General features: G+C 48.4%; 2 protein-coding genes across 6 annotated transcripts in view; one reads left to right on the top strand and one right to left on the bottom strand.

Annotated features, from left to right (window-relative positions):
- The window catches only part of CYFIP2 (cytoplasmic FMR1 interacting protein 2), a 104,176-nt gene that overhangs the window by 45,224 nt on the left and 33,128 nt on the right, over positions 1–25,824 (top strand). Inside the window, exons 16-24 of one of the 2 annotated variants that reach the window (XM_036425024.2) lie at positions 1,741–1,815; positions 2,694–2,847; positions 3,790–3,946; positions 4,662–4,758; positions 8,447–8,523; positions 11,077–11,185; positions 13,139–13,258; positions 17,894–18,093; positions 19,686–19,773. In XM_036425024.2, coding sequence (XP_036280917.1) covers positions 1,741–1,815; positions 2,694–2,847; positions 3,790–3,946; positions 4,662–4,758; positions 8,447–8,523; positions 11,077–11,185; positions 13,139–13,258; positions 17,894–18,093; positions 19,686–19,773 — 1,077 coding nt within the window. The remainder of the gene's footprint in view (positions 1–1,740; positions 1,816–2,693; positions 2,848–3,789; positions 3,947–4,661; positions 4,759–8,446; positions 8,524–11,076; positions 11,186–13,138; positions 13,259–17,893; positions 18,094–19,685; positions 19,774–25,824) is intronic. The other variant, XM_036425025.2, reaches the window with a different exon arrangement.
- Positions 20,321–24,674, bottom strand: FNDC9 (fibronectin type III domain containing 9). 4 transcript variants are annotated; one of them, XM_045576990.1, is made up of 3 exons: positions 24,454–24,674; positions 21,158–22,496; positions 20,321–21,059 (listed from the first exon to the last, which is right to left on the bottom strand). In XM_045576990.1, exon 2 carries the CDS (start codon positions 22,487–22,489, stop codon positions 21,653–21,655), a length of 837 nt encoding a protein of 278 aa, XP_045432946.1. In that variant the 5' UTR covers positions 22,490–22,496; positions 24,454–24,674; the 3' UTR covers positions 20,321–21,059; positions 21,158–21,652. The 4 variants fall into 4 exon arrangements, with proteins under 4 accessions (XP_045432946.1, XP_045432945.1, XP_045432947.1 ...); XM_045576989.1 differs by having other exon boundaries at positions 21,170–22,496; XM_045576991.1 differs by having other exon boundaries at positions 21,174–22,496.

The raw sequence follows: 25,824 nt of genomic DNA, 5'->3' as shown, positions 1-25,824 counted from the left end.
CGAGCCCTGCCCCTTCCCCTGCAGTGACATCCCAGCTTGGGAATTCACAAGCTCTGCCTCTGACTTTGCCCTGTGATCTTGGGAAAGTGCTGACCTCTCTGAGCTCTGATTATCTTCTCTGTTAAATGAAAACTTTGCATGAGATCGTGTTTCTGATTAGATTCTTTTTTTATTCCCTCTATGACCCCTGAAGGACAAGTATCAAAATCCCTTGATTCTTTAGAGATTGTCTAGTAATCAGAGATATTCAGAGTTTCCAACTGGAGCTTCTGAACAACAGCAGATTGCCTGTGGCTTAACCAAAGCAGTTGTTAAATTCCAGGGGGAGGGGGAAATAAAGAATCAGGGCATCTTAGTTAGATCTCTGTCACCTGCTTAAAGGACAACTAGTTTTTAGTAGGCTTATGAGGTGCTGGGGGAAAGCATATGGCTCCATATGCTTCATAAGCATAAGACTGTTTACAGTCTTCCAGGCCCCACGCTGGGGACTCCCGCCTCGCATGACCTTTCAGCCTCTCTCTGCCCTGAAACCCTGAGTCCCTGAGAGGAGCCATCCCTGACCCCTCTCACTGTGTCTGTGTCTGTGTCTGGGGAAGGGGGCGGGGCAGAGGGACAGGGGCAAGGTGTGTTCTCAGCTCTGTCATCATTAGCATCCCCTGGCTTCCCAACCTGTGGCCAATGTGCACTCACCTTGTCCGCTGGTTGCGGACCATCCTGAGGAAACTTCTGCAAAGAGTTCTGTGTAAGGTTAGTGGCCAGAGACCTCTCTATCCCAGAATTCCCCAGAGGACCTGGGCAGGGCTTTCTAGACATGAGTGAGGGAGAAACAGACAAGGCACAAGAGAAACTGGAAAGGAGGAAGGTGAGCAAGGGGAACCAGCAGGCAGAGAAAGAGATAGAAGAGAGAGTAGAGAGCAGGACTATTTATATAGACAAGCGAAAGGTGCATGTCACCAGCAATCAGCCCCCCAGCCCCACCGAGCCATGTCAGGTGGCACAGATGCATTTAATAGGCTCCTAGACAGTCAGAGCTGGGAGCATCCCTAGAGACAAACTAGTTCCAGTCCCCTCCCCCCATTTTACAGGTGGGGAAACTGAGGTCCAGAGAGGGGAAGTGACTTGTCCGAGCCGCAAGGTGAGTCACAGGTTGAGGTGGAACAAGAACCAGGTCTCCTGCTAGGGACACTGGAGCACGGTCGGCATGGGCCGCCAGTGTAGCTGGGACATTGCCTGCCCTGGTGGGTCAAATGCTCCATTTCAGAGGAGGTGGGAAAAGAGTTCCCCCTGTTATGGACAAGTCGTTAGAATTTGATATGAATCAGTCAACACTCACATGGATGGACGTAAAGAATGCCATTGTTGGAACAGGGCATCTCGGTTCTTAGGGGTGATAGGCATGCCTGCCGTCAGGGTTTCAGAGGGTATACGTCTGATAGACCAGCATCCATGGTAGCTCCTTTACCGCGAGGGGAAGGCTATGGTAGGGATGGTGCCCCTCCTTCCTGTGGCCTTGCTGCCCTGCGCAGTGCGCATGGGGGGTGAGGTCCCAGAGGAGGATGGGCCTGTGGCAGAGGGAGGTTGGAGCAAGTGGCCCCTAGCAGTCGTGACGGCTTTCCCACCGTATACAATACCTCTTGCTTTTCTCTCTCTCTCTCTCTCTCTCTCTCTTTTCTCTTTCTCCCTCTTCCCTGTCTCTCCTGCCCTCCCATCCCCCCCTCCTCTCTCCTATCTATGTCGTAGGCCTGCCAGTGGTCCCCGCGGGCTTTGTTTCACCCCACTGGTGGCACACAGGGCCGAAGAGGCTGCCGATCCCTGGTATAACACCGCCTGGCTGGGTTGGTTTGGGTACACTTCTCCAGGAGGCAGCAGGAATGGACTAGCCTGGTTCCTCGAGGCCCCTTCCAGCCCTAAGATTCAAAGACAAATGATGTGGAAAGATCTAGATTAGCACTTGTATCCTTGGCACTTAAGGTCTTCTGTAAGAGGGAGTTAATTGTCTAGTAGGCTCCTGTGTAAGTACCAATCTTCACCCACTTTCCACCCAGGATTTTGGCAGGCTGTGCCACGCAGCTGGTGCCACCAGAGGGCGATGGATTCAAAATACTGAGGGTCCAAAACTTGAGGTGGTGGGGGCTTGTTCTGATAATCTCCCACTTCACGGTTCTCAGAATGTCAGCGCTGAAGGGGACTGGTTTGCGAGAGCTACAACCCCTTCATGTTGGCAGATAAAAGAACTGAGGCCCGGAGTGGGACTCTGTTGCCCAAGGTCACACAGCAAGTCAACGGCGGTGCCTGGCCTTGACACCCCAGTCTTTTGACTCTTGGTCCAATGCTCCACACACGGTGCAGGGACTCTAGGGTGGTGTGGAATGAGGTTCTCCTCTGATGGCCACGCCCTTGGCTGAGAGGGCAAGCAGGAATCTGGACCTTGACCTTCCTGGTTTTACCAGGTGCACCTACCCAAAGTGGCCACAGGCCCCAGACAGAACTGCCTTCCCGGACTGACTGTCCTCCCTCTTGAAAATTTACATGTTCCAAATTCACTACTGCAACCCCAAAATAGAAGCTTCCTAAGACAAAGCTTTATAAGGGCATAAAAATACAGAAGGAAAAAATATATATATATATAACGCAAAGCATCCTTGCCCCAGATGCAGGGCCAGCCCCTGACCTGCCCGTCTTTCTTTTTTAAGCTGTACATGGTGCGGACCATGCTCGAATCGCTCATCGCAGACAAGAGTGGCTCCAAGAAGACCCTGAGGAGCAGCCTGGATGGCCCCATTGTCCTCGCCATCGAGGACTTCCACAAGCAGTCCTTCTTCTTCACGCACCTGCTCAACATCAGTGGTGAGCGTGGGTCTCCCCCGGCCCAGAGACACTGAGCTGTCAGGAGGCCAGAGTTGCAGAGAGCTGTGATCCCTTGACCCAAGGGGCACATTTGCCTCAAGGAAAAAACGCCCACTCGCCGGTGGACTCTGGGAGCTAGGAAAGGCCGGGCTCAGTCCAGCTACTCTGACTTGGCTGGAACTATTTGTCCGGTAGACATTGTGGGTGATTGGGCATGAAGTCCATAGTAAAGGGGGTCAGAAATAGCGGTGCACACAGATGCACCTAGGGCCAGCGTTTTGCATCTAAGCAGCAGCTCTGACCCCATTAGTGCTCATTGCTCCTAGCAAAGGAGGCTCCCGCCTGCACCTGTGTCCCCCGCCCTCTCCTCCTCTTCTGTCTGTAGGATGTGTGCGCAGGTGTGACAGGGCAGAGTAGAGGGACCATAGCAGCCCAGAGTGGTGGGAGTGGTCATGCATCTGTTGGTATTGAAGAGAGATCTTAACCAATAGTCCCAAGTTCTTCACAGAAGCAGCCTAGGAAGGGCCTTCAAGACCTCGGAGCAGTGAGCTCAGAATTATCACGTACAAAGGGGTCACGGAGCTGCAGTTCAGGTGAAAGCAGACACCTCAGGCCTCTCTTCACACTTTGAGTAGCAAGTATTTTCAGGATGGCTTTGGAGCAGGGGGAGGGAAGTGGACATTGAGGGGCACCAAAAGCTCTTAACACATCACCACCCCCTCCCCACACACTGTCTCTGCCTCTCAAGCTTAGCAAACCCTGTCTTCTACCGTTAGCCTGGCATTCAAGTTCAAGAGAGAAGGGTCTACGGTCAAGTCCTTCCTTTTGAGGACCTGCTGTGCTCCAGCACAGCCATGAGAATAACAGTCACGTTCATAAACACTACGCTCCCGGGCCCTCTGTGCTCCGCTGTAACCAAGACCTTTCCCTCGTGCTTTCCAGAAGCCCTTCAGCAGTGCTGTGACCTCTCCCAGCTGTGGTTCCGAGAGTTCTTCCTGGAGCTGACCATGGGCCGGCGGATCCAGTTTCCCATCGAGATGTCCATGCCCTGGATCCTAACGGACCATATCCTGGAAACCAAAGAACCTTCCATGATGGAGTAAGATGCAGGCTTGGGCCGGCAAGGAGGTTCCTGGGGGAGGAGGTGGAGGCTAGTTTGCCAGCCAACTCTGTTTTCCCCAGAGCTTTCCAGATGAGGCATTCTGCCAGGCCAAGGCCACACCAGATTTTTTAAAAATATATTTTATTGATTTTTTTTTTTACAGAGAGGAAGGGAGAGGGACACAGAGAGCTAGAAACAATCGATGAGAGAGAAACATTGACCAGCTCCCTCTTGCACGCCCCGTGCCAGGGATGTGTGCGCAACCAAGATACATGCCCTTGACAGGAATTGAACCTGGGACCCTTCAGCCCGCAAGCCAATGCTCTATCCATTGAGCCAAACTGGTTTCGGCAACCACACCAGATTTGACTCAGCCTTGCAGATAGGTTCAGAAGTCTACCAGCCCGTCTGCCCCTCCTACGCTTTGTCATTCTCTGAACAGTCATGCTGGGGGGGAGGGGGGTAGTCATCCCTGGGGATTAGGAAACTAGCTCATTTTTCTTCAGGCCCTGGCTTTATTAGCATCATGGACTTTTGATTTCTATGGGCAGATTGTAAAGTAAGTCATTCCCAAGTGGAGGCTGGAAACAGTGCTGAAAGGTTCTCCTTTTCTCTCTTTCTCCCAAAGCTTCATGTTTCCCAGCAGACAGAAGTGTGGCTGCCGTAAGAGAGGTGATTAGTAAGCTGCTGGCCCTTGTTTTTTCCTCTTCAGGTACGTCCTCTACCCGTTGGACCTGTACAACGACAGCGCCTACTATGCTCTGACCAAGTTCAAAAAGCAGTTCCTGTACGACGAGATCGAAGCCGAGGCAAGTGATGCTTCTCCCTCCGTTTCTGCAGGCTTGTTCCGGGAGTGTGGGCTTGTCTCATCTCCAGCTATTGGCACAAGTGGAGTGTCTTCATCCATTCAAGCTGTAACAATATCACAGACTGGGTGGCTCATACACAACAAACACGTCGGTTTCTCACTGTCTGGAGCTGGGGTCTGAGACCAGAGTGCCAGCATAGCTGGGTGCAGGCGCTCTTCTGGGTCACAGACTTCTCACTGTGTCTTCATGAGGTGGAAACCCAGAGGAAGCTCTCGGGGTCTCTCTTGTAAGAGCACTAATCCCATTCATGGGGCTGAACCCTCAGGGCCTGATTACCTCCCCCTCCCCCACCCCCAAAGGCCCCACCTCTTGATACCATCACCCTTGGAGGTTAGGATCTCAACATATGAATTTGGAGGAGACCATAGCATGGGATCAGTGACTGATTCCAGAGGCTGCTCTTTATAAACATCGTGGTTGTCCCCAAGGACCTAGCCCGGGATGAGGTCTTTCTTTTTCAAATGTTGAAGGGATGGGACATGATGGGACTGCTTGGGTAAAATTAATTTTCCAATGGGTCTTTTTATGGTTTGATTACCTGGCTAATAAAAACAACAGTAATACACCTTTCAATTATTATGTATTTACCATTTGCCAGGCATAGTGCTAAGCACTATATACATTTTAAGTAATCTTTACACAACAATTTTATTTTTTTATTTTTTAAAAAAATATATTTTTATTGATTTTTTACAGAGAGGAAGGGAGAGAGATAGAGAGCTAGAAACGTTGATGAGAGAGAAACACCAACCAGCTGCCTCTTGCACACCCCCTACTGGGGATGTGCCTGCAACCAACGTACATGCCCCTGACCGGAATCAAACCTTGGACCTTTCAGTCCACAGACAGACGCTCTACCACTGAGCCAAACCAGTTTCGGCTTTACACAACAATTTTAAAAAGTCTGTGCTACTATCTATTTGACAGATGTCAAGGGGTCAAGTGTCATTATCCCAAGGTCACTGAGTCTCTATATACTACTGATAGGACTGACATAGCCATCTTTTCAATTGGTAAAGCTGTTTACTAGAGAGGGTTTATTTCTGTAATGGTCAGGATAAGCTAATTGTGATGCAGTAACAAACAACCCCAAAGTCTTAGTAGCTTGAAACCAAAGTTTTATTTCTTCAGTATGGGTTGGCTAGGACCTCTATTCTATGTAGTCTTCAATCTGGGACTCATTTGGAATATTTACTGGTTGCAATCACCTCTCTTAGGGCAGTGGTTCTCAACCTTTCTAATGCCATGACCCTTTAATACAGTTCCTCATGTTGTGGTGATCCCCAACCATAAAATTATTTTCATTGCTACTTCACAACTGTAATTCTGCTCCTGTTAATGAATCGCAATGTGTTTTCCAATGGTCTTAGGCTCTACAGCTGCGGTTCTCAACAGGTTGAGAACCAACCCACAGGTTGTTGAGAACCGCTAGCAGGGTCACCTAAGATCATCAGAAAACACAGATATTTACAATACGATTCATACCAGTGGCAAAATTATAGTTATGAAGTAGTAACGAAAATAAATTCATGGTTGGGTACTGGAAAATAAATCAGTTTCACTAAAAAGAGATGTTGACAGGAAGCTAGGAAGGCTGGTCAACAACCTTAATTGCTCTAACCACTCACCCTTTAGTTGAGACATTGTTAGCTGAAGCAGCCTCCACCTTGTTTGTCCCATGTAAGTTTCTGTTATTTCCTGCCTAAGGGCTACATGTAAATTTCTGTTTATGTTGCCTAAGATGTTTTCCCTAAAGCCTCAATAAAAGGGGGTGGCAGGGCCAGAGCAGGGAGTAGTTCTCCCACTAGAGTTGGACTATCGCCTGGCTCCCCATATCACCAAGTTGAATTTCTTCAAGTCTCAAGTCTTTTCATTTGTGTGCGGCCCTTCTCCAGAACCCGAGCCCTGAATTGGAACTCTTTCCACGTGGGCCATGAAGGAGATTCCTACAGTTGGGGGTCACCACAACATGAGGAACTGTATTAAAAAGTCAAGGCATTAGAAAGGTTGAGAACCACTGGGTTAGGGTGATACTTAGATACTTAAAGCTTTCACCTGAAAGTGACACATTCCATTGGTCACGTGGCTGTACCTCCTTTCAAAGAGGAGCATGGAAGTGCAGTCCTTCCGTGGGCCAGCAAGGGGCAGTAACATGAGATCAAAGGCGCTAATGACTTAGTTTTACCTTCTGAAAATTGGACGATAGTCTCTGTTCTACTTAAGCACGTGGGATTCTATAAACATGGAACGAGGCCCATTTGGTAAAATTGTCGCACAAATATAGGGCATTCTTACTTATAAAGGAAAGACTTGAATGTTTTAGGGTATGCAGTATCACCAGATTTGTTTGAAAGTTTATGTATTCCAAAGAAAAGCTAATAGAGCTGCTGCTTTCTTTCAAGATTCTCCAATTTTTATGGGAGTTGAAATACAATCTTTTGTGTCTTCTGACCCCTTTCTCTTCCCATCCCCAAAACCTGTTTCCCACCCTGAAGGACCTCATGTATAAGTACATGAATGCCCAAGCTTCGTCTGCCACCATGGCCACAAAAAAAAATGACTTCTTGGCCAGCCCTGGGTGGTGCATATACCTACAGTGTAGTTCATCTTCAAGGTTAAACCCAGGGAAAAGAGCATGCAGGGCCTGGAAGAGGCTTGAGCCACTTGGACAAGGACACTCAAAGCTGTTCAAGACGAGGATCATGGGATATGACTGGGCATTCCCATCTGGACCCTGCAGGCTCTTAGCCTGGAGGAAGACCAATATCTTTGAAGTTCAAGTCCAGGTTGGATGCCTTGGTTACCTGCATATGTTTGGGAAACCTGGTTCCCATATACAGTTCCCACTGTATATGCCACCTGGGGTGTAAGACGAAAGTCATGAAAGCTCTTTGAATATAGAGCTGAGAATTTGGTAAAAATAAATAAATAAATAAATAAATAAATAAATAAATAGAATCGAAGATGAATCGCCTAAATATGATCTGTTTCCTTTGACATTGCATGCCACTCCCCTTTGAAATTTCACCCTCAGCCATTCCCTGCTCTTGGTGGGTTGGAGGATTGGGATTTGATCCTCTGTGTCTGATGAGAACTTCCTTCCCACCCCAGCATTACCATTGGGATGAAACATTGGCCTGGCAAGATAGACCCTTGTTCTTGAAAATCAAAGATTTTTAAGCATCATATTTTTTGAGCATTTAAACTTCTGATGACCACTCACCTCTTTATTTGCAAAGCAAGGTTAAGTACAGTGAAAGGAAAGACAAGAAAGTCTGTCAGGAGAGGTGGCCAGGAGAGGTCGACACAAGTCATCACAGGACATGAAGACCTGTCTGTGGCGTCTACCTTGGGCAGGCCCCTGTGACACTGAAGAGGGGACTAGTGAGGAGGGCGGTTCCTCCACAGCTTTTCGAACTTTGCCTTCTCTGTGCCTCACTGAGCACCTTGAGAACAAGGAACCAGGCTTTCCAAAGTTAGCTTGGCCATATAGTCTTTTTTCTTTTTACCCTCAAAGCCTCTGCCCACAGCTTCAGGCAGACCTGCCCACTGCCCTCTTTGAGTTGCCCAAGTGTCTGTGGTAAAGCTGGACAGACTCCACTGACATGTTCTGCTTCCTCTTCACCAGGTGAATCTGTGTTTTGATCAGTTTGTCTACAAGCTGGCGGATCAGATCTTCGCTTACTACAAAGCCATGGCCGGCAGGTAAGAGAGTCTGGGGTTTGCTGCCACAAAACCTCCCTTCATTTCCATGTAAGGAAACCTAAATGCTTCCATTGGGTCTGGACTGGGTGCTAGAATGTAGGAGAGGAGAATAGACAGATCTATGTCTGGGGAAGACAGACATTAATAAAAACTAGTGAATGCACAGTGACAAGGGAAGTTACTTGCTCCCTATGAAGGCAGAGTTCATGGGAATGTATGACGGTTAAACCTGAACTGGTCGTTGGGTGGGGAGCTGGAACGGCTGTCCTGAGAAACATACATTTGAGTTCATTTCTGAAGGTGATAGGAGTACAGTAGTTTTGAAGGAGAGGACAGGAAAATGTAGGGAAAGGAACTATTTGTGCCAAGTTCCTGTGGCAGAAGTATAGTAACAATAGCATGCCAGATACCACATGATACATCACTTATATGTGGGATCTGAAAAACAGAACATACGAATAAAACAAAAAGAGAAACAAAATTTACAGCACAGAGAGCAAAGTAATGGTTGCCAGAGGGGAGGGGTGGATGGGTAGATGAAAAGGGTCAAGCTTAATGAGAGGTACAAACTTCCAGTTATAAAATAAACAAGCCATGGAGATGTAGTGTGCAGCATAGGGAATATAATCAATAATACAGTAACAGCTCTGTATGGTGACATACTTACTAGACTTATCAGGATGATCATTTCTGAAAGTATATAAATGTCAGATCACGATGTTGTACACCTGAAACTAATATATTATGTGCATTACTTGGAAAGTTCGAGAGGCTGTTGAGAGGGTTAAGGTGAATTACTACATGTAAAGATCTCCACAGACCACAAGAGGGAGCAAATGGCATGACTAAGCTGGAGAGAGGCTGGAAGAGTTAGAAAGCACAGGAGGGGAGGAATGATCTAAATCAGTGTTGACCATTAGAAATATAATGCAATTAGCACTGGCCCATGAGGTTGGTTGGGTGTCATCCTGTGTACCAAAAGGTTGCAGGAGGCAGCGGATCCATAATGGTTTCTCTCTCCCTCTTCCTCCTTCTCTCTCTCTCTAAAAAAACAAACAAAAACAAAAAATAATTAAAAATCTTGAGAGAAGAAATATAATGCAATTATACATGTGAGCCACAAATGTAATTTTTAAAATTTTAGTTGCCATATTTATAAAAGGAAAAATAGGCAAAATTAACTTAGCAATATATTTTGTGTAATATGGAATCCAGTATATTTAAAATACTACAGTTTCAGCATGTAACAATTAAATAGTACTAGAGATAGTTTTCCTTTTTTTGTCTAAGTCTTCAAAATCTAGAATGTAGTTTATATTCATAGAGCATCTCCACGTGGACCCACTGCAACTCAGGTGGTCAGCAGGCCCAATGGGGTGGGTGGCTGCTCTCGGTACTGGAGAATGTGCATTTAGATTGGGTCACTGTCCTGCTTCATGACTTCCTTTCCATGACAACCAGTTACATCTGGAGAGCATCTAACCTCTTTCTTGTGGCTTAGGTAGTCCCACGTGACTTGGCCCCTGGACTAACTAAGTTCATTTTTGCACCATGTTCTCTACAAGGCACTGCCCTGTATGCATGGTGGCCATCTTTCTTTTCTCAGACATCCCAAGCTCATTGTGCCTGAGGGATTCTTCCCCCAGGTCTGGCTATTTTTCGCATGTGTAGGTCTCTGTCCAACAAAACCTCTCCAGAAAGGCTTTCTCTGACCTCCTCATACCAGATGGTCCTGTTTTATTGTTTCCAGAGCACTTATTACTCTGCAGTGTGCTTCATGTGAAAAATGATAATGGTATGTCCACCTCATAGATGTGAGATGAAAAGCATGCGCGTGCACACATGATAAATAACTAATACCATGCAGACGTACACTACTTGAAATTATTTTATTCCTCTGCCTTTTTAAAAAATATATTTTATTGATTTTTGTACAGAGAAGAAGAGAGAGAGATAGAGAGCTAGAAACATCGATGAGAGAGAGTCATCGATCAGCTGCCTCCTGCACACCCCCCACCGGGGATGTGCCTGCAACCAAGGTACATGCCCTTGACCGGAATCGAACCCGGGACCCTCCAGTCCCCAAGCCAACACTCGATCCACTGAGCCAAACCGATCTCGGCTCCTCTGCCTGCTTTTTTAGTTTCAGTCTCTTCTCACTAGAACGTGGACTTCCAGAAGACAGGAACTTTGTATTCTTAGTACTTAGAATGTTTCCTGTTGGAAACTGTCTGTCTCAAGCAAGGATCTGGGATATGACGAGCACACTCTCGGTTTTGTTGTTGTTGTTGATTTTTTGGTCAGGGAATAAAAGAGAAAAGTCAACTTCTGTGTTGCCAGTCTTTTAACTTAGACATTCTGGTTCACATGTTGAGCTCTTCTGGTTGAAAAGAAATTTGAAGGGCTTTGCTCTAAAACAGAAAAGAAATTTTACTTAAAATGCATAAGACCAGTGCTTTATGGGTAGATCCAAGTCTAAGCAGACGTAGCGAGGCAGTTGAAAACGATTCGCTGTCACGTTGGCTGGCCTCATTTAACTCTCATCCCTTCCAGTGTCCTGTTGGATAAACGTTTTAGAGCCGAATGTAAGAACTACGGAGTCATCATTCCGTACCCACCGTCCAACCGCTATGAAACGCTGCTGAAACAGAGACACGTCCAGGTAACAGGGAACGGAACCCCCGGTGGAACCGGAGCAGGCAGGGGAGGGTAGCTGTGAGGTGAGCATGGAGGTCAGAAACAGGACTGTGCTGGCTGCACCTTGTCCGTGTGGATGTCTAAGATAGGTGTGACACAGCCTCTGAGTCTACAAACAGTGCAAAGGCATGGGGCCTCCTCTGGTTCAAGTTCCCGGCTCTCTGCTCGTCTGCACTCACCTCTGGGAGCAGTGGCCACCAAAGCCTTTGTCTTCCCATCCTAAGCTGCCGCCCACTTCTTTCCATCGGGACTACTGCTCAGCCATGGGTAGATGTGTTCCTGCGAGGTCAGATGCCAGCCTAAGTGATGGAGAGCTTTGGGCCTTTGAAACAAAGCATGTCAGGCTAAACCCAGGGTAGAAACTATGGTTTATTTTTGTGGTGCTTCGTTTCTGTGAACACTTGACCCCCGGTGTAGAGGAAATGCTATCAGGAGCTCAGACACGTACTCCTGCTTACAAACATTAATGGAACAAGGCAGGCAAAATAAGAGCTGCCCTGCTGGCAGCCATGCGGAGGTGAAATGGCCTTTCCACCGTGGCCTCTGCCTGCTTCTCCTGTGGTCCATGGCGTTTGTGGAAAAGACTGAGGTGAAGGGGGTCGAGCCTCCACGGAGGAGATGCTCTCGATGAAGAGGAAAGGGGTTCCTTGGAAACCCTGACATACCCGTTGCTATGAGAAATGCAAGGGAAATGGAGACTCATAACAGGAAAGAGAACATTCATTCTCTCCTCTGCCAACAACAGAGAATGATGACTGTTGCTTACTGATGCAGCAGAATTAGCCACAGGGTATTCAGTATTGAGGGCTTTATGTGTGCACATTATGGCGTTAAGGGGCCCTCATTGGTTGGTAGAAAATTCACCCCAGAAGACAAGTAGAAAAAAATCACACGCTTAAGAATAATCCTTGGGTACCTAGCAAAGTGCAGGGCACAGAGCAGGCGGCCAGTAAATGTCTACTGCTCTCTCTATGGCACCTGCAGTACTGCCCCTGTGTTCCCCAGTGGAAATGACTGTAAGCCACATTTTCCGTTCTGTAACCAGCCCTTCATGCTCCTGCTTTTAAATTCATCCCCACAAAGGCACACAATGGTCCTTGCTGAGGGGTGGCTATTCCTGGTGACTGTGAATTGGGGCACAGGGCAGATTCAGGAAGGAGCTCAGGGCTAATTTGGGATGTTGGCATTGCACGGATGCCAGAGCCTATCCTGAGCCTCTTCCTGCAGTCTGAATAAATTGTATTTTCCCCCAATGTTTTATATTTCAAAGCTACAGGAAACTTGAAAGAATAGTACAATGAGTACATATATTCTCTATAAACAGATTCATGATTACTAATGTTTCACCACTTTCTCTTTCTCAGCTATATATTTTCTCTCACCCATAAATGCGGCAAATATATAAAATATATTTACGTATAAATATGAATAACATATGGAAATATATATTTTAAAGAATATACTATTTGCCCAGCCAGTGTGGCTCAGTAGTTGAGGTTTGATTCCCTGTTAGGGGGCATGCAGGAGGCAGCTGATCAATGATTCTTTCTCATCATTGATGCTCTTATCCTTCTTTCTTCCTCTCTCTGAAATTAAATATATATATATATATATTTTTAAAAGAATATATCTTTTTTTCTTAACCATTTGAGAATAAGTTGCATATATCATGAGATTTTATCCCTGAACACCTCAGCACCTATCTTCTAAGAACAAGGACATTCTCTCGTAATGAAAATTGTCATACTCAGGAAATTGGACAATACTGTTTTCTACAGAGCGTCCCCATTTGCCCCAGTTATATCCTTTATACTTATAATTCAAGTTCCTTTCAGTGCATTGCATTTCACTGTTGTGTCTGTGCAAATCTTACTACTAAGTAATTCTATGCTCTCTCTCTCTCTCCTCTCATATCCAGCTCCTGGGTAGATCAATTGACCTGAACAGACTCATTACTCAGCGCATCTCTGCTGCCATGTACAAATCCTTGGACCAGGCCATCAGCCGCTTTGAGAGTGAGGACCTGACCTCCATAGTGGTAAGAGATGGGACAATCTGGGATTCTAGCTGGATGTCGTTGTGAGCTTAGTACTGGGCCAGTTATAGAAGGCAGCGAGCTTCCTTCCTATCTGAATAGAGCAGGAAAAACAGATTTAAGAATGAGAATAATCTTACCCTCCTGATTTCCGGGAGAATAGAGAGGGGATCTTGAAATCTCTTGGGAGGGCCAACTTGAGGGCACAACTGCTTGTCCTTTTGGATGCTGTAGGTCCTGGCACGTAGCTGGGCAAGCCAGGGAAGGTTGCATAACAGGGCCGGCCTCATGGGTGTGCCATAGTACAGGCCCAGAGGGGCTCAGTGCTGGGTTCAATGCTCTGCTCTTGCTGTCTTAAAATTCTTGATAGTTTTTTTAAACAAAGGTCCCCACATTTTCACCTGCCAGGGTGTTTTCATTTTGTTCCTGTTGCACAAGCCTGGACCTTCCCTCTATTAAACAGCTTGTGAACTTCTCTATATTCATTCTTTTCAAGAATTAGAGTAAGCTTGATTGATAGTCTTTAAGTGAGAATCAAAGGAAGGCTTTAATGCTTTCAAAAGCAGATGAGTAGAAGGAATGAAGTCACCATTAGATCACTACATGGATGCTGAAATTAGTGGGCAGAATTTTTTAAAAATACTTTTTTATCGATTTATTTTTGGGATTTATATTTGAGAATGCCAAACATTGATTGGCTGCCTCCTGCACACACCCTACTAGGGATCAAGCTCACAGCCAGGTATGTGCCCTGACCTGGAATCAAACTAGCAACCAAACCAGCACAGGACAGCACCCAACCCACTGAGCCGCATCAGCGAGGGCAGTGGACAGAACTTTAAGAAAAAACATATTATGATTCCAATTATTAGGAGATTCCCAGAGTAGCCAAATTCATGGAGATAGAAAGTAGGGGGTAGTTAATGTTTAATGGGTACAGAGTTTCTGTTGAGGAAGATTAAGAAGTTCTGGAGATAGGATGGTAGTGATGGTTGCACATTAATGTGAAGGTACTTAATGCCATAGAACTGTACATTTAAAAATAGTTAAAATGGTAAACTTTATGTTATATATATTTTCCCACAATAAAAAAAAAATTACCCCCCAAATTAACTTTGGGAAGAAACAGAATACTTGAAAAATAATATTAAATTATCTCCTTCAAGGCATTTATTCGCTCCAATTAGAAAAATAGTACATTTACAATGGGGAGAACCCTCTTACCCAGGCATCAAAGATAGTAATAAGATATATTCATGTGTCCCCTGATACGTATTTTTCTGTGGTATTTCCAAAATGCATAATCTCAATCTAATCATGAGAAAAAGCACAAAAACCCATATCAAAGGCAGTCCCTCAAAAGAAACACACACGCTCAAACAGTGAACAATATTTTTCAAAAGCATCCAGATCAAAAAAGGCAAAGAAAGACTGAAAACGACTAGAGTTGGAAAAGACTAGAAGACAAGACCACTAAATGCAATGTGGGTCCTGGATTGAATTCCAAAGCAACAAAAAGTACCTTTGTGGACAAGCTGGTGAAATTCAAATAAGATCTGGGTTGAAATAATAGCACTGTACCCTACTTTTGATGATCATGCCATGGTTATATAAGAGGTTACCATTGGATAAACAGGGTCAGAGGTAGGCCGGAATGCTGCTGTTTTCACTTTTGTGTAAGTCTAAAATTATTTTCAAATAGAAAGGCATTTGTTTGTTTTTAAGTGGACAAGAACTTCTTTAAAAAAGGATTGAAAAGTAGGGTTTCAGAGTCAGAAAGACCAGCGGGCACAGTCCTGACCCTGCCTCTTACTGGCTGGGTGACCTTGGCAGTAAGCCTGTTTTCCTACCTACCCCGTGGAGAAAAGATTAGCATTCCCCTCGTGGCGTTGTTGCAAGGATGAAATGCACTACTGTCTGGAAAGAGCTTTGTATAGTTCATTGCACTTAATAAATAATAGCCTGTAGGAAAGAAACAGAGAGGAACATAGGAATCTGGAGCTGCAGTGAAATGTTCTCAAGGTGAATTTTCAACAACATTTCCTAAGAGGACTCGACCCAGCTGCCCACCTCAGCCCCAGGTCCCTTACGGGAAGAGACTGTCATGGAGCACGCCTCCTTCCGGGACATGTATTTTAAGAGATAGATTTTTCTTTGTTGATGCCCAAATGTTAGCAGTGATTATCTCCAAGCGGCAGGACCTTCTGTCTTTTTTTTTTTTTTTTTTTTTTTTTTTAATCTATCTGTATCTTCCAGTTTCCCGGTAATAAATGAGCTTAGCGTGTGGGAAAACTGGTTTGGGGCGTGCGTGGGTGTGCGTGCCCAACCCTTGAAAGGCACTGACTGCTCTTTGAGCCAAGAATAAAATGGAAACAAGCAGTGAAGGCCGGTGCTTGGCAGGTGAAGATGATGGCCCCCAGGAGAGCAGCCACTGCCCCTGAAGCCCTTGAAGAGGAGGCCCAGGGACGCTCCCCCCTCACCTCCACTGAGAGGCTGCAGCCTCTTCTGAAAAACAAACTCAGGGATGTGCTGCCCTCAGCCCTTCCCTCCGCCTTAGAGGCTCCTATCTGATGGGGAGGCTGCAAACCTTTCCTGTCAGTCACCATCCTCCTACGCAACCACGTAAACAGGTGCTCCGAGAGAGCTCTGAAAAGCCGAAGGTGGCCAGTGCCAGTGTGGCTCAGTGATTGAGCATTGACCCAGGAACCAGGAGGTCATGGCTAGCTGGGCCAAAAGAAAGAAGCAGAAAGCTGGTCTGTGTGTCTGCCCTCCTCTATCTCATGGTGCACGGGGACTGGACTCCTACTCTTCCAGCTGCCACTCCAGAGTTGGAGTCCAGATGTTGACCTATTTTTGAGAAATGGCAGCATCTGCTCTCTCTCCCACTCAGCCCCTTTCCCATGCCACAATCAGATGGAGTTAATAGCAGCTGTGCCTTCTCTGGGCCGGGCACTCCGATTTGCCGCAAACAACCCAGGCCACGACTCCCACCTGCCCCGCTTGTGCCACTTACCTGACCTGTCTGGCCATTGAAGCCATTTAAGCTTGCCAGCTGCGATCCAGTTCTGTGCCCCCAGTTTAGAGCCACGGAATCTGAGTTTCAAAGTGGTTAAGCTCCAAGATGGGATGCGTGGCCGGAGGTTACACTCTGGACCCCGACCATGGTTGTGAAGGCTCTGTGGCCGATGAGAACAAAATAGAGTCGCTTGTGTGGGGCTGCCTCGTGTGACCACAGACAATTAAGCTGCACCAACTATCCCACCTCTGGGCTGCACTCTGGTGAACTGCCCTTCTGAGGTTCTCTTTGCTTTTAAGTTTTAAGACTGTCTTTATTTTCAGAGGGCTTTCTTAGCCATTGTTTCTCTACTCCTGGCAGCTATCTGTGCCACAGGGGCCAAACACATACGATTTAGAGTCTGAAGACCTGGATTCACATCTTAAGCCCTGTTACTTATGTGTGATATTGGGCAGGTTACTTCACCCGCCGAGCCTCAGTTTCCCCACTCTGAAACAGGGGCAGTCGTTCCCATCTTAAGAGACAGCTTACCACAACAGTGCAGGAGTGTCCTGAGGCATCATGTGGAGGCTGCCTCCTCTCTCTCTCTCTCTCTTTCTCTCTCTCTCTCTCTCTCTCTCTCAAAACGAGACTGTGCTCTGATGCTTTTCAATGGCACTGTGATAAGGGACTAGTCAAGCCCAAAGGGTTCACTCTCCTTTCGCTCCTCGGCAAATGCAGTGCCCTGTTGTGTGTGGGTAGTATCCCCTCTGCTCCCGTTCTCTGCCCGAAGGTGGGATTCCAAGCGTCGGCCCACAGCTCTCTCAGGTCACTGTGGCCAATAGCAGGTTGCTCGTTTACAGCTTGCAGCCACACCTAGGCCGGGGTGACTACCCCTGCGTGACTGAGGTCCCTACAGCCCAAAGGGGGGGGTGATCTGCTCCCAGCTGCTTTCAGAATTCCACAGGGTTAGGAATGTGGCCTTTGCAGCCCAGCTTCCCAGATTTGAAGCTAAGTTACTTCACTTCTCAAAGCTTCCTTTTCTATATGTGCAAAGGAAGGCAGCAATAACGCTGACTTCATAGGGTTGAGCATTAAACATGTTAACACATATAAAGTGCTTAAAATACTGCTTGGCACATATTAGGTTGAACCCTATGAAATTACTGATTTGATGGTGTTTGACCTAAACTATCAGTTGCTTGGTGTGATCTGACCTCATTGTAAGCACCTAGTGTGCCTGCTTAAAGCAGGGCAGACACGTAGTCTCTGGTGACAGCCAGTCACAGCTTCCTTTTACGTTACCTGTAACCCCTTACCTGTGACCCTGAGGGGCAGGCTTTTTCTCACAGATGGAATCTGGAGAGCAAGCAGGCATGCTTTGTACCCAGAGTGGGGCAGATAGGCATTTGCATATGACCTGGTCCCCTTCCTGGGACAGGCACGCAGCCTGGGCAAAGGCTGTCAATCAATTCCTTCTGCTCAGAACAAGAGAACATTGTCACATGAGATCCTGGTCCCCATGCCGGTGGATGGGAGGTTGTGTGAGGGGCTCTCCTGTGTGACAGGATGGGTCAGACCAGCTGGTGCCCACCGGTAAGGCCTGTGTGAGTGCTCAGCAGCCGAGGTTCTCTCTCGGACAGGAGCTGGAGTGGCTGTTGGAGATCAACCGGCTCACGCACCGGCTGCTGTGCAAGCACATGACCCTGGACAGCTTCGACGCCATGTTCCGGGAGGCCAACCACAACGTGTCCGCCCCGTACGGCCGCATCACCCTGCACGTCTTCTGGGAGCTGAACTTTGACTTCCTCCCCAACTACTGCTACAATGGATCCACCAACCGGTAAGGACTCCCTGTCGGAGGGGGTGGGGTGGCTTAGGGTCCAGGGAGCAGCCAGCTGCCTCCTCCAAACTAGGCCCAGCCCAGGGGTCAGCTCGTCCCTGCTGCAGGCATCTCACGGGACCCCTCCTGGGTGCAGGCTCTGTGCTGGAGGCAAGTAGACACCTTCCTTCCTGCTTCTTGGAGCCTTCAGGCTAGATCAAACGATCACACGATCTATGAAACGATGTATCACACGTTTCATAAACGTAAATGTGCTGTGATAAGCAGTGAACATAGAGATGGGAGAAAGCCCACGGAGCCACAAGAAAATAGCACCACCTGATCCAGTCCGGGGAGCCACACAGACCTCAGGAGAGGCCTCCTCCTCTGAGCAGGCATGCCTGAGTCGGCATAAATAGAATAAAAAGGCAGAAGAGTATTACAGGCAAAGTTTCTAAGGAGCCAGGAAGCTGGTAAGGGTGGAGCAGGTGGGACAGAGAATGGTACCATGAAAGATGCGGCAGGATGCAGGAGGAAGCAAAACCAGACTGGACTGCTCCGCAGACCACATGAGGATCGAGCATTTATCAACCTTGAAGGAAGGGGAGTGACATGATCAGATGGCACTTTTGTGAGGACACCCACATATGGGAATGCATGTGTGCAAACAGGCATACGTGTGCAGAGCACACACATGCATGGCAATGCGGAGCATGTCTCCTGCAGGTGCAGTCAGCCCTGGGCCAGGCACCATGGTAGAAACAAGACCTAATCCCATATCCCCCCAGAGGTTCAAAACCTGGGGGAAGAGGAGAGAGATGTTCACTGCAAAAATCAGTACATAGGATGAGCAGCGCTGTGTGCAGGTCCTCTCTGTATCCTTGGGACCGGCATTCAGTGAGCATGTGCTGAGCGAATGGGAGGTCTGGGAGGAATCCACAGATGCTCCTAAACCCATGCCCTTAGCAAGACGCACTTCCTGTCCTCTGAAGATTTGGGACCTTTAATCTTCTTGAGCAGAAGTCTGCAAACCCTGGCCCACAAGCCACATCCAGTTCCCCGCTGTTTTTATGCAGCCCATGAGCTAAGAATGGGATTGATGTTTTTAAATGGTGAGGGAGAGAGGGAATCCAAAGAAGACTCATCATGTGTTGGCAAGTGGAAAGTATTTGAAATTCATAGGAACTCAGCCACGCTCATTCATTTACTCTTGTTTTCATGCGACCGGCAGAGCTGGTTTATTTGCAGCAGAGACCATCTGGCTGGCGAAGCTGAAAATATTTGCTGTCTGGGCCTTTACAGAAAGGGCTTGCAGAACCCCGCCCTGGGGAAACCAACTTGGGGGTGGGGAGGTGGAGATATGGGGCCTGGAGCAGGCCATTCTCAGGCCCAGCCCCCTGTCCTGAGCAGCCACTACCCCCACATCAGGCCTGTGGTCTGGACTGCAGCTTTCCCATCTTTGAAGAGGAGGCAGGGGCTGGATGGGAGTATGTCAGGGGCACCCGCCTAGGAAGCGGTGTGGTTGCACCTGGTCAGGAAGGGCTCCTACTACCTCACGTCCCCTGAAGACTATCAGGACTCGGTTAACTCCTGCCCCATCTTTCTTCTCCTAGTTTTGTCCGAACTGCCATTCCTTTCACCCAAGAACCGCAAAGAGATAAACCCGCCAACGTCCAGCCTTATTACCTCTATGGGTCCAAGGTGAGTCGTCTTGCTCATGTCCTACCTCTAAGGGGGCTAGTGAGCAAAAGCAAACAGAAACGTGTTCCCCGAAAGAGAAAAGCAAGGAGTGGAGAAAAAGAGACAGCAGTGAGTCCAGGCGGAAACGACTGTGAGTTTATTCATCTTTATTTGTTCACAACTAGTATCTGTATTTGTTCACAACTCGCAAGGATGGGGGTGAATTCCAGCCAGGCGCTGGATCCCGCACAGGAAGGTCTGGGGGAGGGGAGCGGGGCAGTGCATGCATGGGGTTTCTCTTCTTGGCGTTTCCCCTCGCCTCCTGTTTCTCGGCTGATTCGAGGCGGCATCATCCTGGGATTCTGGGGTTTGTGTTCTATAGTTATAGGGCGTTCGCATGCAGGAAGCAGTAGGGAAGGGGAAGCTTTGACTGGGGCTAGAACTGAGCAGCTTTGTTCACAAGCACCCATCCTGGCGCTAACTACACATTCCCAGTGGTGCCAGTGATAGACCTTCTGTCCACGATGCATTGGACAGACATTTATTCAACACTCACAATAGCCCAGACACAGGGCTCAGTTTTACATGCTGGGGGTGTCATAGAGATTGAAGCAGACGTCACCACTGCCCTCTTCAAGTTCCAGTTCCACCTCCTGGTGAAGGCAGGGAGCACCGTGCACGGTCTCTCCGTCATGAAGGAGATTCACTTCTTCCCCGGGGGGCTGAGGGAGGACTGAAGGATGCCACCGAAGTGGTGAGGTGTGTCAACAACAAAAAAGCCAACATTTCTCTTAGGGGTGCAACAAAATGGCCACCTTTAACCCCATTTCCCGATGAACTTAGAAGAGGAACCGACTGGATAAATGTTGGGAAAGGTGGCCCTCTGGCCGGGGAGCCCTAGGTTAGGAAGGGAGGTGAACCCAGATGCGCTCGCGCCAGCCGGGCCTAGAGGTGGTGCTGGGAGGTGTCTTTTCCGGAGCAGCCAGTCTGGTCCAGGCAACATTCTCATCGTGACGTTGAGAGAGCATTTTCGATGGTTCACAGTCACGGCTTTAAATCCCAGTGATTCACAAAGTAAGAAAACCTCCCTTTCCCACTTCTCTGGTAAACCTCATTGCTTATATCAAGGAGATAGGTCTTTAGTCCTTCAATGCTTGCTAATCTCCCTTTTTTATCAAAGAATAGAAAGCATGCTTTAAACTTGGAGTCTTTCATAGGCAGTAGTATCTAGGCCAAATGTATTATTTTGTTTTCGTCCTATTGATCCTTCTGTCTCTTCTCTTTATGGTGGGAGGGTGCCGGTATTCCTGTTTGAATTCATGTACAGCTTCGTTTTAAAATAAGTTTACGTTTTAAAATATGAGTCCATTTAAAACTATTTGCTAAGAATAGTAAAGATGGTAACTGGCTTAAAAACACACACACACACACACACACACACACAAAACAATGTCCGAGGTGGAATGGAATTGCCTGAAAGTTAGAAAACAAGCTGGGGCGAGCCTTCGTCCACTTTTTCAAAACAGCCCCCCACAAAGCAGAGGCTGGACTTCGGCCTGAAGCTGACTGGCAGCAGAGCTCAGCGAGCCCGCCTTCACCTCCACAGCTCCCCTGAAGTCCTGTGTTTTAGTCAAGTCATGCAAATTTCACTTTCTGCATCCTCAGGAGGGCTTCACGTGTGTTTTCACGTTAAGATAAGTGTTTGTATTTCTAACTCTCCCGGAGCACAGCATGGGGGTGAGTCCTCCGGCTTGAGGAGTGTGTCGCCGAGCCAGGGGGTCCACAAGAACACTGAATTTGCGAGGAGACATGGGAAGTCTACTATGGACACATTTTTACAAAGGAACTACCGTGTGGAGGGCTTGATGCCACAGATTGGGGGCTGCCTCCCCCCCTCCTCTCACTCCTCAAGATGAGGCAGGATGCCAGGTTGGCCACCACCCTCCTTCTGGGGGGCACCTTCATCGGGGGCATCCGAGTCGTCAGCGTTGGCTTCATCTTCACCTGTGTCTGCATCCGTGTCTGCATCCGTGTCTGCATCCGTGTCTGCATCTGTGTCTGTGTCTGTGTCTGCGTCTGCGTCATCTGGGTCGTCTGTGTCTGGGACTGCGGCTGGGGCTGCGGCTGGGGCTGCGGCTGCGGCTTCGGCCTCGGGTTCCACTCCAGCACCTGAATCTCTGCGTGGCCTTTCCATGAGGGGGAGCCCCTGCTGGTCTTCCTCGTCCTGATCAGGAGCCTGGCCGTCCTGTGGCCATCGCACCAACCCATTGGCTTCCACTGCGTGGGGCCCTCTGTAAGACCAACGGGGCACATGGCAGTGGACGCACAGGTACTGGAGGCCGACGAAAGCAAGGACGGCTGTGAAGCCGGCCAGCAGAATGGCCAGGATGACCCACAGGGACATGTGGGGGTTTACCAGGTAGCCTCTGGGAATCAGCGGGTTCTGATCCGGGGTGTAGAACATTTTGCAGTAAGGATTCTGGTGGTAGGTGATCCTCTTGCAGCTGACGCAGAGGTAGTAGAAAGTGGAAGGGGCGAGGTGCTCGAGGGCCACCCTGGTGACGGTTTTAGGCACCTTCTCCTCATAGTGGAAGCTGTTGCGAATGTAGCCGGCGAAGATGTTGTTGTTCCAGTTGGCCTTGTACATCACATGGTAATGGTCCTCCTGGCAGGGCTCGTTGGCAGTCCAGGAAACGATGGCTCCCGAGGAAGAAAGATTCCTCACCTCGATGTTCATCCCGATCCTGCAGCCAGGATCAGAGTGAAGAGTGACTTCCCCCGAATTATTGATTTGTGATCATCCTAGCCACTCTTTAGGGAGCATTCGAGATGGGGACTAATGTTACCCCCATTTTACAGACCAAAAATGGAGGCCACGTTACTCAGCTAGGCACAGCTAAACAACCGCGCGACAGACGTCCCACCCGGGCGCTCTCGTGCCAAAGCTGGTGGCCTTCAGACCAGAAAAAAAAAAGGAGCCCACATTCCCCAGTCCCATCCTGCCCTGGTTCAGGTTTCCAAGCCTTAAAAACAGGAAGAACAAAGGCAACAGAAGGAGGAACCAGGACCCTCTCATAGTCCCTGCGTGAGTCACCACAGGTCTGATACCTGCACGCCAGGCATATGCTTCACCTAGATTCCCCTTCCCGACCTCTTGCGTCTTCTCTGAGTGCTGGTAGCCCCGCCATCTGGAACATTTTGCCTCCCAGCTCTGTTGCCCACAGCGGCAGATTTGTTTTGTCACTCATTGGCGGCTCATTTCTCCCCAAAGCCTCTGCTCTTTGTGTTTGTTTTTTCAAAGCCAAAGGTTCCCAGGAAATCGTTTCATAGATCCATACAATCAGCTCCTACTACCAGCACGGCTGCTACACTTGATTACTACCGGGACCGGGAATGTTAATAATAGCGATAACCACCAGTTAGCAAGCCATTGCCCTCTCTCAGCTCCTGCTAGCTGTTCAACCTACGGTAACAAATCCTCTTTATTCGTCATCACGCCCTCTGAGCTCCATTTCCGTTTTATGGATGAGCAATCCGAGGTGACACAGCTCATAGGAACCAGCCTCAAAGCCACGTAACCGCTGGATTCTCAGAGCAAGGCCGCTGGGTTTAGTAATAGAATGTCACTGCGACAGGAGACGCTGACACTAGGACCCACTGCTGTTTTTCCAGACAAATCCAACGAGCCCCCTGATTGCCAGCCTCCTGGCTTTGGGAAGGGGGCGCCATCCTCAAGCCTTTTCATTCTGCGTATTTCCCCCTCCCTGAATCTCCCCTCCTCTAAAACCCAGGGGCAGCCATATTCAACCTGCCATATTCAACCTGCGTATGTTGACAGGTCTCCCCCTGCTCTGTCCTCTGCTCCTCCTCTCCCGTGAAATACCGAAGGTTTTGTTTTAGATTGCAGTGTCGCCGTCAAAAAATCCGATTTTAATCAGGATTGGAAATTAAGCCAGACTTCTACGAGGAGCTGCTCTCCCTCCTCCCTGCCTTCCTCCCCCCTTCCACCCCAACTTCTGTTTTCCTAGAGGGGTGAGCTGCAGAAAGACGCATTGTGTCTAGTGCTTTCGCAGTTCATGTTTTCCTTGTCTAAGGATGACAGTGAACGTTAGGGAGTCGCTCTTTCCTAGGTGGCTGGAAATTTCCTCCCAGGAAAACGGGTCATGAAAGAGACGAGACAGGTGTGTGTGCTCGGATCCCTCCAGGGGAGGTCATTGCAAAGGAGACTGACTGTACGCTTCCTTCATGCACACCTACCCACGCCACCCAGCACCCCACACATCCCTATAAATACCCCTCCACCACAGTGAAAGAGCTTAATTCATGACTAAGGACTCAGAGGCAACGGCCCTCGTAAAACCCTTCCTGCAGGGGTGATTAGCAATCGGTTTCTTGTTGTGAATCCTCTCTCCTGTTTCCTCCCCTCCGCGGCTGGCTGTCTTTGCAGACTGAGTTCCCCCACAGCAGACATTTTTAAGAGCTTTCTGTCAAGATGCTAGCAGCATCCTCAGCTTTTAGAACCAAATATGTCTCGCTTATTATTTATTTTCCTTTCTCTGCTTCTGTTTGGAAACATTCCCCCCACCCCAACCCCCCACCCCTGTGCATAGCTAGTATATTACCATGGCCTGGCCCTCCTCCAAGAAGAGTGGGAAGGGAAAAGTCATTTCCATTCCCAAGAAGAGCCGTTTTCCCTCTTACCTGATGCTTGTGAGCTGAGGATCTGGTTAGAAGCGTAGCCTTCAGAGGCAGAAAGGACCCGAGCTAAGGGAATGGTGTGCCTTTCCCCCTCTGCTCTGGGCTCTGCTTGATGTCTCTCTCACCACTGAGTAATCCCACTGCCGCCCCCAACGCTCACTCTATTCATTTCTTCAGATCAGCATCATTCACCATGGCAACCAGCAGGCATAAGTACGCAGGATGCTTTCGTGACCAGTCTGGAAAGGCTTTTGCCCAATGAGAGGTGCTCTTGTTTATTTGGGGGGGGGGGGGGGGGGCGGGGGAGAGAAAGGCAAAAAAATCTGATCCTCAGAGTGGTGCTAATTTTTCCAAGGCTCCTAAATTTTCTAATTAGCTCTGGATTGTTTTTGTTTTTTTAATTTGGTTGGGTTTGTGTGTTTTTTTCCACATCTAGATTACTCTTTGAACAATGGTTTCGAATGCAAAGAAGCCCTTCTCTATTATCCCACAACTAAAACAGTATTTCATCTCCATCCTACCCCACTCCACTCCCACCCCTACATCCTATCCCACCTCCCCAGTCTCTTCTTTTTTCTGGTCTCTTGTGGCATCACCTAGGCTAGGGGTGTCGAACTCAATCAGAGAAGGGGCCAAAATCTAAAATCCAGCCTAAATCGCGGGCCGAATGGTTTACTGAACAGTCATAAACTGTCATTGTGATGGAAACGCAGCAGAGTGCAGTGATGACAGCGCGGTGCGGGCCACATTGCAAGGCCTGGCGGGACGGATTTGGCCCGCGGGCCTTGTGTTTGACACATGTGCTCTAGGCATATGACACTGGTCAAGAGTCTTATTCTCTGGGCCTCAGTTCTACCATCTGTAAAGCTGTGGGCATGGGCTGCATGGGTGGCAGATAGAAGACATGGGTACTACGCCTGTCCAGTCCTGAACCTGTGTCAGGCTTACTAAGCCATAGCGGTACTTGTCCTGAGCTAGTTTGTATGACCCCGCAAAACTCAGGTCCACACAGAACCTCAGAATGTGACCTTGTTTGGAAATAGGGTCTTTGAGGAATTAATTAGGTAAGGATCTCAAAATAATCTTATACTGGATGTAGAGAGAGTCCTAAATCCAATGACTGGTGTCCTTCGGAGAAAAGGGGGAGGGAGATGTACACACAGAGAGACACCACAGGAAGAAGCTATGTAAAGACAGAGGCAGAGAGTGGAGTGATGCTGCTGTAAACCAGGGAACGCCAGGAGCCTTTGGAGGCAGCGTGGCCCTGCTGACTCCTTGATTTCAGGCTTCTGGCCTTCAGAACTGAGAGAGGTGAGATTTCCATTTGTGGTAATTTGTTACCGCAGCCCCACAGAACTGATACAGCACTCCTCC

This window comes from Pipistrellus kuhlii, unplaced genomic scaffold (assembly GCF_014108245.1).
Source record: "Pipistrellus kuhlii isolate mPipKuh1 unplaced genomic scaffold, mPipKuh1.p scaffold_m20_p_8, whole genome shotgun sequence".
In the NCBI taxonomy this organism is placed as follows: Eukaryota; Metazoa; Chordata; class Mammalia; order Chiroptera; family Vespertilionidae; genus Pipistrellus; species Pipistrellus kuhlii.
This window is presented reverse-complemented; position numbering and strand designations above follow the sequence as displayed.

What these genes read in the sequence shown, in the direction of transcription:
- FNDC9 (XM_045576990.1), bottom strand. Translation starts at nt 22,489, where the DNA reads ATGAACATCGAGGTGAGGAATCTTTCTTCCTCGGGAGCCATCGTTTCC.